The sequence below is a fragment of the Peromyscus leucopus genome, chromosome 9, assembly GCF_004664715.2.
Source record: "Peromyscus leucopus breed LL Stock chromosome 9, UCI_PerLeu_2.1, whole genome shotgun sequence".
NCBI lineage: Eukaryota > Metazoa > Chordata > Mammalia > Rodentia > Cricetidae > Peromyscus > Peromyscus leucopus.
The window spans coordinates 4,179,780-4,193,486 of NC_051070.1; the positions used below are offsets into that span (position 1 = coordinate 4,179,780).

The 13,707-nt window shown below is 46.0% G+C and overlaps 1 protein-coding gene across 8 annotated transcripts in view; it reads right to left on the minus strand.

The window, feature by feature from the left end:
* Positions 1 to 13,707, minus strand: part of Mbnl2 (muscleblind like splicing regulator 2) — a 159,166-nt gene that overhangs the window by 53,237 nt on the left and 92,222 nt on the right. For all 8 annotated transcript variants that reach the window (XM_028868220.2, XM_028868221.2, XM_028868222.2 and 5 more), the window contains exon 3: positions 2,131 to 2,295. In XM_028868220.2, coding sequence (XP_028724053.1) covers positions 2,131 to 2,295 — 165 coding nt within the window. The remainder of the gene's footprint in view (positions 1 to 2,130; positions 2,296 to 13,707) is intronic.

Here is a 13,707-nt window from a genome sequence, read left to right on the forward strand (position 1 = left end):
ACTTTGTCTCTCTGGAGAGTCTGGGGAGAATCCACCCCTTGTTTCTTCCATCTTCTGGTGGCTGCTGGTTTTCCTTGGCTTGTGAGCACATCAAGTCTCTGCCTCTGTAGACACGTGGCCTTCTGACTGTGCCAATCTCTTCTAAGGACACTTGTGATCACATTTACTCCGAGAGAATCTCACCATCTGTGGACTACAATCACAGCTGCAAAGATCCCGTGTTCATATATATATATAATCAACATGCATAGGAAGCAAGAACCTGGGGGCCATTATTCAGTTAACTGACTAAGATACAAAGTCATTTCTAAAATTCTGAGGAAAATTTGTTGGTAAGTTGTCGAATGTTAGATTCAGCATGTTCTTCACTTTAATACATCTTGTGATTTAAAAACCAGTATTACAATATTTAAATGGGTCATTTCTTTTTCAGAGCAGAATAGTGATTAACTTCTAATTAATATCTGAGGCAAATACATAAACATTACTCTCAAATATAGTTCAACTAATATTTAACGGCATGAATATATTTTTCTTATTAGTATGAACAGGACTGAGTACTAGGTTCAATTCTTATTAATTCTAAATAAACAGGAAGTGTATAGATTGAACGACTGAGATACAAAACACACTGTTGTTATATCGACCTGGTTCATATTAAATTTACTGCCATAGACATTATTTAAGATGTATAAGTACATTATTTTAACATTTAGGTAATTTAATAAAATAATTTTTATGTGCACATCAAAAAATGAATCATAAATTATGCATGTGTGGGGTTTTAAATAGAACCGCTGAAATGGCGAGTGTTTGGATCAAGCTCTGCGTGCGTAAGTCTGTACATCTGGGATAGCTCTTCCTGGTCCTGTGTGATGACTGACTTGATACCTCTTTCCTTCAGGCAACCTTTTCTTGTGCAATATCCTCCTCTCTTCTGCCTGACTCTTAACTCAGTCCCATCATGCATCTGTCTATCCCCAAAGGCTACATCTGTCTTACCTTGGAATCATCTGCATTTTTCCCCCACTCTGGGCAAAGGTGGATCTTGGAGTCATTTTCTGCCTGGAGGTTAGCAGAACTGCTAAAAATGGCTGGGGTCTCTCCACTCTTCCTGCCCATCCTCGCCTCCCCAACCCATCTCACGGGAGCACAGTGGAGAAAACGGTACTCACTGGCCGCCATCCCTTTTAATTTAGCTGTGCCCACTCACACAGACTTTTACTTCAATACAGACTGATTTTTATATAATAGTCTTTTGTGAAAATTCACTCACTTTGGCCTTTTAAAAATTGTCTTGCTTTTGACAAATAATTCACATTGTAAGTGAAACCCACTGGCGTCAAATGCACTTTCTCCCAGAGGGCCTTAGTTCGAAAGCGATTTCTAGATCTTTAAGGAGGTGGTTTCAAACACTGACATTGGGGAGAAAACTATTATACAATACATATTCATACATTCAACTCCCTGGGACATTGAGTCTGAGGTTCTTGTGGCAACAGCCGCCCCACCCTTTGCAGGCGTGGGGGAGACAAGAGATGAAGCGAGCAGGCCATCTCCTGGTGTGTTGCTGCTGGTGACATCCATTCTCACAGGGCTGCTGTCTGCCTCCAGCTGGAGCATGCTGTACAGAGCACCCTGGCTAATGACCTAGTTCAAGTTCAGCTTATTAGCTTCATGACATTGAGAGCTCGTTCATCTCCTCTCTCACTTTCCTCATGACTCCGTGATGCCACTCAGCTGCACAAAGTACCCACAGCATTGCTAAACTATTTTAGGCATCAAACCTCTCCAACACATAGCCAGACATCACAATCTCCAAATAAAAATGTGGACCAATTTCCACATGAAGAAGGTTTAAAACAGAGTTTACTGATGAGAAAGAGCTTGTGTGGTGCAGATTTCCCAGGTATTGATTAGATGTTGTCCCTGTCCTGTTTCTACACACGTATCTTTCCATTTAAATGAAGAGAAACACACAGCTATTTTTCAGCATCCATTGCGATTCAGAACTATCTGCTTTAATTGTAATCAAAGTGACAGAGTAAGGGGAGGTCCTTTTAGGTCACCGTGGCACTGCCCTTACCGATCCTGCAGTCACCCGCCCATCCTTAGAGAAGGCACACTCACCACAGGATGGAGTGGTGTTCCTGGAAACATAAATTGCATCTGCTGGGCAAGCATCGCTGCTGCAGTTTTTTGCTGGATCAAATTGTTCCTCCCATTAATTTCTAGTTGAGTTTTTAAGTGTGTCGGAGGGTGAAGGTACTTGCAGTTCTCTCTTGAGCAGCGGCCCTGCAAAATGGACAATCTGGGGTTAGGACTGCAGTAGGGAGCTAACCACTCCAGTGCCAGCAATGTACAGTCATTGCTTTCATTTCATATCTTCCAAGGCAGTGCACGAGTGTGTGTGTGTGTGTGTGTGTGTGTGTGTGTTACAAAGAACGAAGTGTGTGTTACAAAGAATGAATCAAATATTACATGATTATCAGGGTCCCTCTCCTTCCCTTCTTTCCCCTCTCCCCCTTTCTTCCTCCTGTCTTTCTTTATGTCAAGCCTAGACAACCCATTTCAAAGAGATGACAGCTGAGAGCAAGGAGGAAGGCCTCCACAATCAGAGGGGCACTATTATCTTGACCCACAAGGTCTTTGCCGACCACTAGTTTGTACACGCTTGAGTGATGTGAACATATGAAGAGTTGGCTGCTGCACATGTGCCATGGAGATAGGTTTGAAGTGCGTATTCCAGTCTGGCCCAGAGATCAGTGTGCAGCTGTTGATGGTGTGGCAATGTGAACAGAGCTCCCGAACTGCTTGCTGATACCTACCCAGCTGATATCGCAGTGTGAGCTGGAACAAGCACCTGCAAGTCTGATACATAAACAAAGCTGCCATCCTTTCCCACCCTTCCCCAGAATGACAGAATGAGGAGAGTTCCTGGCTATGTTATCATCTAGACATGGAAACTGGTAAAATGAGAAAAAACAAAACACAGCAGGTGATGGGTGTGTATACAAGCAGACCTGAAAAGTAATTGCATATGGAATTGCAAAATTCCAAAGTTTGCAAAACTGCCAGTCATATGAGAATTATACTGATGTGTGAATTATGCAATTTCTAGAGAAAGAGCAGCAAACTGTGTTAGTCAGTTGGAATATCACCATTCCCTGAAGAATTAGTTTATTTGCAACCAGGCAAGAAAAGAGTATGGGTTTGTTTATCAGATAAAAAAAATTAAAGCAAGCTTGGTGGAATGAATTTGTTTATAGCCACACTGATGTATAACATCTGGAGTTCTTTCTGCGTTTCCACTAATTCCAGCTGCACTTTCGGCTTCTCTAGCTTCTCCTTTAGTGAGAATTTCCCCTTGAAGGCATGGTGATGGGCAGAGCTGAGTCCCAGGCTCAGTTCTGGTAGTCTGTGCCATCTCGAAGTTCAACTCAACCATGTGAACAATTGCCTCACTGCCTTGGGAAAGACATGAAAATGAATTGATATCTCATGAATCTTTAGCATAAGCAACATCAGATTCTTAGCCTCAAGTTCTTGTGGACCTCCTGTTCAGCGTCCTGTATGCAAACAGACATCCTGAGGCTGTGTCTACTGCAATGGCACCAGGGGAGCTGGAGTGTTCCTGTGTCTCCTCTAATGGCTAGGGAAGCTGGACTGCTCCTGGACTCTAACCTCACCATCCTCCCCGTCTCTCTGATTCTCCGCAAATCTGCTTTGGATTGTTTGTCTTCATTTCTGAATCCTAGCTTTACTCAATGCTTTGTGACTTCCCAGGGTCTCTCCATTCCTATGAACTTATTTCAATCATCTCTTACTTTACATCTCTTTCTTTTCTCTCTTGACAATCCCCCCAGCCTACGAGTTTGTTAAAATTTAATCTCCAGGAGACCATTCCGATGGGGCCAGCTCCTTCATCTCAGCATGTAGCTAGTCAGTGAGTCAGCCGCCTTGATGTCAGATGTCCAGATGAATTCTGTCATCTGTGAAGGAAGGCGGTGATGGGACCTGAAACTCAGCTACTTCCCATCAGTTTGAGTGCAGAGGGATTAAACAAAGGAGAGTTCTTGTATAAAAGCTAAGCCACCTCTTGTGACCTCAGTCCCAACTCTTCAGCCATATACACTGTACTTGGCACATGACATCCAAGAAACTGCAGACCAGATGCACGTGTGGGTTTGTGTACACAGATGTATAGGTGGGTGAATGCAGGGGATGGAGAAGTAGGATTCTGAAGGGGGGAATGAAATCAGCAGAATGTCCACAACGCATCAGGATGGTAGATTGTTCAGGGGTATAATTATCAATTTGATCACTAATCGTCGAATCAGATGCTTTGTCGCTATTCAAACAGACCTCACTTGGCTGGAAAACATGGCTTTCCTATCAATGCTGCTATTCCTTCTTACAGCCAGAACCCTTGGAGAACTATATTAGCCATTTTTCTGGTGATAGAACATGGTTTGTAACATTAGATTCATCATTTATTGAAGGAATCTTCCTTTTCATGAGAATTAATTCAATTTCCTATTGTCCTCACTTTGAGTACAGAATAGTATTGATCATCAATGTGCCAGGCAATTTATATGTGGTTATCTCATTTTCTCCTTATAACAGCAGTGATGCATCCCTACTTCACTGAATAGTAGACAGGACCCAAAGAAGAAGATAATACTTCCAGATCATCTATTTGCTAAGACTGTTAAATCCATGTCCTGCTTGACTCAGCTCCATCACTTCACTGAGATATTTATTTGCAATAGTTAAAATCCAAGAAAGATAAAAACCTAGTGCTTCTACATCCTTCTCAGAACAACAGGATGCAGAACAAAAGTAAAATATACTGACATACACACGTGTGAGGATTTAGGACGGAGAGACAATTATTTGCTTGGTCTATGCACTGGAGGGTGCACAGACATCAGTAAACGCACACAGCCTGGGCTCCTAGCTTAGCTCTGCCCTTTCCGACCTGTAAGACCTGGACTGGTTGATTGATTTCTTCATTGAGACAATGAAAATAACGACTGCCTTCTCCCTGTAGCACTGCTATGCAGCTAAATAAATTAAGATATGGATAAAGTTCAGAGAGCTGTCTGGCATCCGGGAAGTTCGAGAAATGTTGAGTATGCAAGATAAATACCTGTATATGGCATTTTGTTTAGAGCAAGTACAAGATCACAGATTTACTACTATTCTTATTAGTTCTTTGTTTCTCCTATGGGGTAAACTTTTATGATAAAGGCTAATTAATCACGATTATTCAAATATCATGTTTGGAGTTATTTTCAGTTCTATACTTTAGCAAATGTCCCTACATAAACAAGCAGCCCTAAGCCCCATCTCAGACTGGTACCAATACTTTAAGGAATATTAGTTCCTGGATATCTGAGGCATATTAATTCAAGCGCTATGCGACTCTAGGAAACTGAATTTTAGTAAGAGATCCTATAGGATTCCAAAATCCTAAAGGAAAAGCTACTGTCAAAATATAATGAGCTATCTGCCACAGTAAACAATTTGCAGAAAAATCCTTGTGAAGGCACAAGATTCCTCAGGACATGCATCCTTGCACAGGGAAGCTGTTGACTATCAAAAAACTGTTGACTTGTCATGACTGACTGAGAGGGGGCAGTGTGAAGAAATGCAAGCTTCTCCACGGACCATCCTGAAAGACACCAAGGTGTCAGAGACAGTGTCTCCTGAGGGTAGCCCAAGAAATGAAGACAACAATGTAGCAGAAATTTCCCTACAGCTGCTAGGACTGGTTTTTTTTTCCCCTGGTTTTAATGTTTCTTCTCTTTTGCTTTTTGGGAGAGACCTTTCTCCGGGAATGCAGGAAGCGAGGTCCAGCCCTGGGAGAGCTGGGTGGGCTGGAGTTGGGAGCACACCACCACAGTGCTCTGGGAGGGCCGTTCAGGAACGGAAGGCTTGAGCTCCGGCTGAGGCTGGAGGTGGGCTCACAATAAGGACTAATTTGGAGCCTGCAACTCACGGCTCGTATAAGCTCGTTCACCTCTGATGAGGGGGCCTGCCAGGTGCAGGGATGGTAGATGGTTGTAAGACTCCAGGCCAAAGTCTCTTTCATCAATTCACTCAACAGCTATTTACTACTTACTAAACATTATGCTTCATGCTTTCCAAAGGTGAGACGTACTGTCTTCCTTCACGGAGCCTGTGTGCTGGCGGTAACGGTGAAGTTAACTAAAATTTGTGTAATTACAAATGATGAGATACGATCTAGAGGGGAATGCTGAGGAGCAATGGTGGGAGAGAGCCAGAAAGGACAAGTGTTATCTAAACAAAGAACGGAAAGATACACAGGAACCCAACAAGGGGATGGGGCATGGCCAAAGCGTGTGTGTGTGTGTGTGTGTGTGTGTGTACGTGTGCTGTACACATATGTTGAATGTATGGTGTCTATGGTATGTGGGTATACGTGTTGTGTTCGCTGTGTTCACGTATACTGAATATGTGCATGGTGTGTTGCTGCATGTGCTGGGGAGGAATAAAATCTAAGAACGCCAGAGGAAGAGAATATGTTTGGGAAGGAATGTCCCATCCGAGAACTTGCATGCGGTTTCCCAGGCTGGAGCCCGGAGTGGGTGTGAGTGCGACGTGGGGAGGTGAGAAAGCTGAAGCAGGAAGAAGTGGGTAGAGACCAGAGAAGAGAAGAGGAGATCGCAGCTAAGGGACACGGTCTTCGCTGCCTCTGAAAGTTTGTAAGCAGGAGATTAACACGTCTGATTTATACATTGTGGGACATTTAAGTGCTGCCTTGGATATTCAGTTTTGCATTACTAATTTTATTGTTGTCAGAATGGGTTGCTTAAAAATCCTAGTAGAATTCTGATTGATTTTGTGTGGTTAATTCCACCTCCCCAAACAATCTCCACCCCAGGAAGATTTAGACCAGAGATGGTGCTCAGAATGAAGTTTGAATTTCAAGCAGAATTGAATTTATTAAAATAAGCAACCATGGTGGATTCCAATACAGAGAACCCATGCTGATCCGCAACAGGATGAAGCGAGTTACTAAATGAGTGTAATCCATCTTTGGCAGAACAACAGACCTGAGCTACCAGAATTACACAGTCATTAAATCATGTGGCATGGGATGGAAAAAGTGTAGCTTCGGCAAAGAAAAGACTTCAGAGTCAGGTTGGAGTAAAAAAGAAAGAAAATAATAGAAAAATGTTCTTTTTAATTGCCTTTTTTTTTTTTAACAAGTAGTTTTTAGAATCTTTTCCTGGTATGCTCCTAATTGAGAAAGTCAACTGGAGTATGGAAGCAAGAAGGAAAATATATTAACTAGGGAATTAAGGATTGCCCCTGGACAAAGCGCATCTGTAGGAGCGAACAGACACTCTACCCCTGCTTCCCCTGCATTGGTGGTCCTATAACCGGAACACAGACCCCTGACAGAAACACTGAATTCATGAGGAATAATTTTAATTGTGTGTCTGCCTCAGCCATGTGCTGGGTCATAGATTCTGAAATGGTCCTTTGGGGAAGATGGACTCCTGGTGAGGACCGGCTCACAGCTACTCTTCTGAACGCTGCCCTCTCAATTTTGCTTGGCACTGGACTCTCTACAGGCATGTGTCCGTGTGAACAGGTCATGCTGGGGCCACTGGACTCTCTACAGGCATGTGTCCATGTGAACAGGTCACATTGGGGCCTCTGGACTCTCTACAGGCATGTGTCCGTGTGAACAGGTCAGGCTGGGGCCTCTGGACTCTCTACAGGCATGTGTCCGTGTGAACAGGTCAGGCTGGGGCCTCTGGACTCTCTACAGGCATGTGTCCGTGTGAACATGTCACACTAGGGCCTCTGGACTCTCTACAGGCATGTGTCTGTGTGAACAGGTCAGGCTGGGGCCACTGGACTCTCTACAGGCATGTGTCCATGTGAACAGGTCAGGCTGGGGCAGGACCTGGGGGCAGGCCTTGCAAGTGCAACCATCAGGCCAGATGATATGTGCTCTTAGAGTGACACTCATATCTTAGAGCCCACTGCTGGTCATGGAAGGTGGATCCTGGGAACACTGAAATGTCTTGCATCACTGATGTGCACAGAAAAGCCACCGAAGGGCCTCTTAGATCCTGGCATCCCACAAACTTCCTGAAACCTGCAGTCAGGATGTTTGCTCTTGGCCAGGGGTTACATTCCTGAGATCCCTACGTGGCCTGGAGAAGAGGTTTACATGAAGGACTAAGAAAAAGACTGGGAACCAGACTAATAGGTCTTAAAATCCAGCTCTGTTCCCATTGCTGGGGGAACTTAGAAAGTGTCACCTATGGCCTCCATGTGTCCCATCTGCAAACACAGATGCTAACAGTTCTCTAAACCTCACAGCTTCTCAACAAAGATCCAGAGTTAATTCATATGAAAAGTTTAATAGTGTCTGGCAAACAGGAAGCACTATCTGAGCTTTATTATCATAATTATCATCATCATCACCACCATTAACCCCTTCTTTACTCAATGAGTAATGATAGTATTTAAAAGGCCACTTCACAGCATGTGTAGGTTCTCTGCAGCTGCGATTCTGTCTGGCCGGCCCACCAAGCTCTTTAACCCCTTGTTACTCCCGTTCTCACACCCAGTGCCAACTCTGGATATTTACCTTTTCAAAGAGCCTTAGATCTCTCTCTCTCTTTAATACCTGTCTCCTCTGCTGAGACTTGCTAGGGCTGGTCCACACAGCATGATTCACCCGGAGTTTAAAGCCCTTGGTGTTACAGTTGGAAAGTCCTGATTGTGGCTTTCTCTCCAGATGGCTGTGGGAACTTTCACTAGTGCCTTATAAAAGCCTCCGTCTTGTTTTCTCATCTGTGAGATGAGAGCAATTCTGTTCTCCTATCTCAATGCTCTCTAACATTGTTAGAGCCTGGGGGGTGGCAGAAGCTGCTCCAAAAATATACATAAAAGGATGAGTATGGTTTTTTGACATCTCTGCTCTTGAATCCTCTCAATCTGGTAAAAACAAACAGACAAACCCACAAAACCCAATAGTTACAGTAAAAGATGGCACTGGGACGTCTGCTGGCTGTGGCCCAGAAATGTTCTGAGAATTGTGGGAAGTCAGTGCAGCCAGGTATGAGGAACATTGACAGCAAAGGATTGGGTCCACATTGGTCGGGGCTAGGAGGATTTATTAAGTGCCAATAGTATACACAGCTCAAATGTGAAAACCCTCACCTGGCAGACCACCATCTGATCCTTGTGTCAGAAACAAAATTCATCAGATATTTTCAAAGAGACTCAACTGGCTGAGTAGGCCAGTTCCACAGCCTCCTTTCCCCTGTAGTTTCAAAGTCTGTCAGGATTTGTGAAGTGAGGGTAGGGTGGGCTGTGATTTGATAGGGGAGCTACATTTTCACAGCTTCATTATTCTCAGGTATCAGAGTCGGGTTATCCAGGGTGAGTTAACATTTGACTGGAACTTCTGGTCCTTCTGCACGTAAATGTGGGGAGAGTGGAGGGGTTATTTACATCAGAACTTGATTCATAACATTTACTATGGCCTGGAACAGCTCTGCTCCTAGCACGTGACAGATCAGGCTTTTAGCCTTCTTTTGAATTTAAATCAACGAATTGAGCCACACGACGAGTTCCTTGTATTATTAGCTCCAACCATACAATACCGCAGACAAAACACACACACACAAGGGTGTTGGGATTAGAAGGAAACCGCAGGCTTGGGAGAAAAACGATAACCAGAACGCCCATCAAAATGAACAACTTCTTAGGCAGGGATCTAAAGCAGGTCCTTTCTGCTTATTACTTGGTTCAATTTATAATGCAGTTCTTCTTTTACAGACTTTACGTGCAATAATTTCCTGGTAAATAGCAAAACCGTTACACTTATTAAAGATACTGAAGGGGGATATTTGCAGTTGTCTCTCTTTTGGGACATGCTCCTTTTCCTCTGTCTCTTCTTTGGTGTGGAAGAAGCACGCAGGGAGCTCTGAGGAAGATTTACAATGGAGGAGAAACCAGAGGTGCCAGGAGGTGGTCATGAGCAGTTCCAGCTGTGCCGCTACGACTGAGAGCACTGTTGGAGTTCAGGGGAGCAGAAGGCAGCGGGGGACTCAGGGCGCACAGGGGTGTGCGCCATGCTGCCTTTCCCCCCAAAAGGCCATTTGGTGTCATCTTATCGCCTACACCGAGGGTGCTCCATGGGGCTGGAGAACTAACCTGGGGAGGGGAGGAAGGCCTCTGCTGCTTCTCTCCACATCTGCATTTAGGGCAGATGCCCCCACTGGAGGGCTGGGGAAATGGAGGCTGTCTGTCACAGGTGTGCTCTGCTCGGACGGAGTCAATGAAGGCCAAGGAATTGCCTGCTCCTTTGGGAACTGGTGGTATTGGCACGTGCCTTTATTTTTGTGACAATTTAAAATAGATAAAACAATAAATGGAGAAGAAAGGTAAGGGAGTCAGACTGCTTGCACTTGGCATCTCAAAGCCTACGTAAGCATTTTTTTTTTTAATGGATTTTGATTGCCTGGCAATCTTGGTTTCCCACACTGCTGTGCCACGTGACGGGGCAGAGTGTTCACTGTTGTCCTGACGGTTGAGCCTCCTCCTCCTCCTCCTCCTCCTCCTCCTCATTTTACATGTTAGAACTGAAAACCTGCCAGTAAGGAGAGATCGGTAAAACCAAAAATAACCCCTGGGTTCTCTAGAGATTCAGGGAAACAAATTTCTGGGCACCAAATGTCTCGTCGGAAAACTTTTCCATTCCTATTTTGTTTTCACTAAGATGTGTCTTCTGAGTCACGAGGGGAGGAGGGTTGGTGTAGACCACGATGCCTATCAACATGGCAAGAAAGCTGTCCAGCGGCGGCGTGTGGGTTTTCTGACATGGTGTCCATAAGCGTGTGCAGTGCCAGGGGTGAAGAAGGGACCCACGAAATACAGCGCGGCTCCGGGCTCTTCCTGTAGGGGAGGGCTGGTCCCTGCCGCCGCCTCGTTTGCGGAGCCCACAGCACCCAGCTCTCACACAGTGGCTTGCCGTGGATGTTACCAATGGCTTTCCTCAAGCATATGCCGACTCTGTCATGTGCCACACTCCATGACATGAAATGGTGATTAAGATTCAGAGTGGGGAAAAGCCGGGCACAATAGCGCATGCTTTTAGCCCCAGTGCTGGGGGCAGGTTGGTAGATCCCTGGGGCTGCATGGCGGCCAGCCTAGACCACTCGGAGAGTTCCTGACCAGTAAGAGACGCTATCTTGAAATACAGGGTAGGTGACAGCTAACGTTGTCCTCTGGACTCCACGTGTACACGTACAGGTGAGCACACATGAACATCCATACACACATGAACACGCATACACTGGTACACAGGAAAGGTTTCAGAGCGGTGAACGTCATGGTGGGTTAAATACCAGGTGCCAGGTGAGCACACTGTCAAGAGCTTGGCCCCTGCCAGCAGGAAGGGCTGGACAACGACGTTACAATCCCAACTGGATTATCTAGTGGAGGGCACAGGGTCCTGGCAGGGAGTAAGAGGTGGTGATTCGTAGAATTTAGCTGGCTGCCACTTCCGTCACCGGTCATTACCAACTCCAGAGGCTGGTCAGTCTCCAAGGATGCGCGGTCCATACGGAGGCATGCAACCGTCCCACACCACCTGCTATTGCAGCTGTTTTCAGCCTGATCTGAACGACTGTCTGGAGAACCACCCACCCTCACCCCCGGGGCGGTCCTAGAACTCAGACACAGACAGACTGTCGGCCTTCAAGGCTGACAGTTAGCAAGTGTGCACTGGTGTGTCTGTGGTGCTGATTAAAACACAGGAAAACTGTTCTGGACAGAAAACAGCCGCCTTCCCAAGCCTGTGGTTGTCAGGTATCGTTGCCACTTCTCCGTCTACTCCTGTGCAGCCCGATCGACTGACCAGTGCAGGATCTCAGCTGTCAAAGAGTTCAACTCAACCCAGCAGGGGACCCCCTAGACAGAGCTTCCTTGTGCTCTGATTGGCTGATATCCAATAGATAGGCACTTAAGGTAAACTGGTCTGAATATCACACCTGGTGATGAACATATTTGTGACAACGCCACAGTGCATGGTTGTCCCGTGTATTAGAGACGGTAACATTTTCGGGAAGAGGTGGGTAGAGGGTTGGAGGCCATATGGGTAGTGCTAAGGGAAAGGGGCTAACGGGGGAAGAGTAGAAAGATGTGGGGAGAAGGAAGAAGAAAGTAGGGGGACTTTTCAGGAGTGCATCCGTGCTGAGTCACAGAAGAAAAAGACAGTCTTCTCGGGTTGCTTTGGGTCATTTGGTGGCTTGGAAATGACCCATCGATCCAACTGAAGCAGAGGGAACCTGCGCTTTGTTCAGAAAAGCCAGGCTGGGTAGGTGCAGGGCAGGGCTTGCACACAGCACAGGATTGGGGTACCGGCTGGAGAAGAAGCACAGCGGTTACAGGGGAGATGGTGGGGGTGGGAGGGAGCTCAATGGTGTCTCCATCCCGCTATCCATCCTACAGACGGTTTTGGAGCTTCTGCTTTATACCAGAAGCTGGGATGGAATTGCACACGGGACACGATGCTGTGGCCTTGCCCTTGACAAAAATAGCAAGGGTTATGTAATACAGTACCTATCATGTAGCAGGCAGTTTTTAAGCACTTCTCGAAGATCATTCCTATTTAATCTTTACTACAAGCTCTTAAAAGAGGTACTGTTAACAACCCTGTTTTATGGGATGGAACAGAGTCACGGGGAGGTGGGGGTAACAGCGTACCAAGGCCATGCAGCTCATAAGGAGCCGACCTGGGCTCCCATCCAGCAGACCAGCTCAGATCTGTGCTGTCGTCCTCTACAGAACCACCCCTCTGCAGAACCACCCCTCTGCATACAGAACCCCCCCTCTACAGACCCACCCCTCTGCAGAACCACCCCTCTACAGACCCACCCCTCTGCATACAGAACCACCCCTCTGCAGAACCACCCCTCTGCATACAGAACCACCCCTCTGCATACAGAACCACCCCTCTGCAGAACCACCCCTCTGCATACAGAACCACCCCTCTGCATACAGAACCACCCCTCTACAGAACCACCCCTCTGCAGAACCACCCCTCTGCAGAACCACCCCTCTGCAGAACCCCCCCTCTGCAGAACCACCCCTCTGCATACAGAACCACCCCTCTGCATACAGAACCCCCCCTCTGCAGAACCACCCTTCTGCAGAACCATTTTTAAGAGACTCACAATGGAACATTCACATCACACCTTACAAAGCAGTCTTCACACACACTATCTTATTACAGCTTCACAGTGCCCTTGTAATCTGTTACCCCAATTTAAGGGCAAAGAAGGATGAGATTCAGAGAGAGACTCACGGGCACTTTCCAAGGTCATGTTAAAGTCAAACAAAGATGCGTTTTGGTCCACCGTTAGTAAAATATGAATCCTCTCCATTGCCTCCTGGGCACAGTGGAAGAAACCCCCGAGTGACAGATGTTTGGCTCAGCATATGAAAGATCATTTTAAGAAGAACAAAGGACCAGGTATGATTACGAACTTTTGGGTGGGCATAATATCAGGTGATCCATGTTCTGTGTTGAATTGTATTTCCATGAAGAAGATCTACTGAAGTCCTAACACTCATTACCTGAAAGTGAAAGGGACCTTAACTGGAGACAGGGTCTTCTCAGATGTGACCCAGTGAACACCAAGTCCG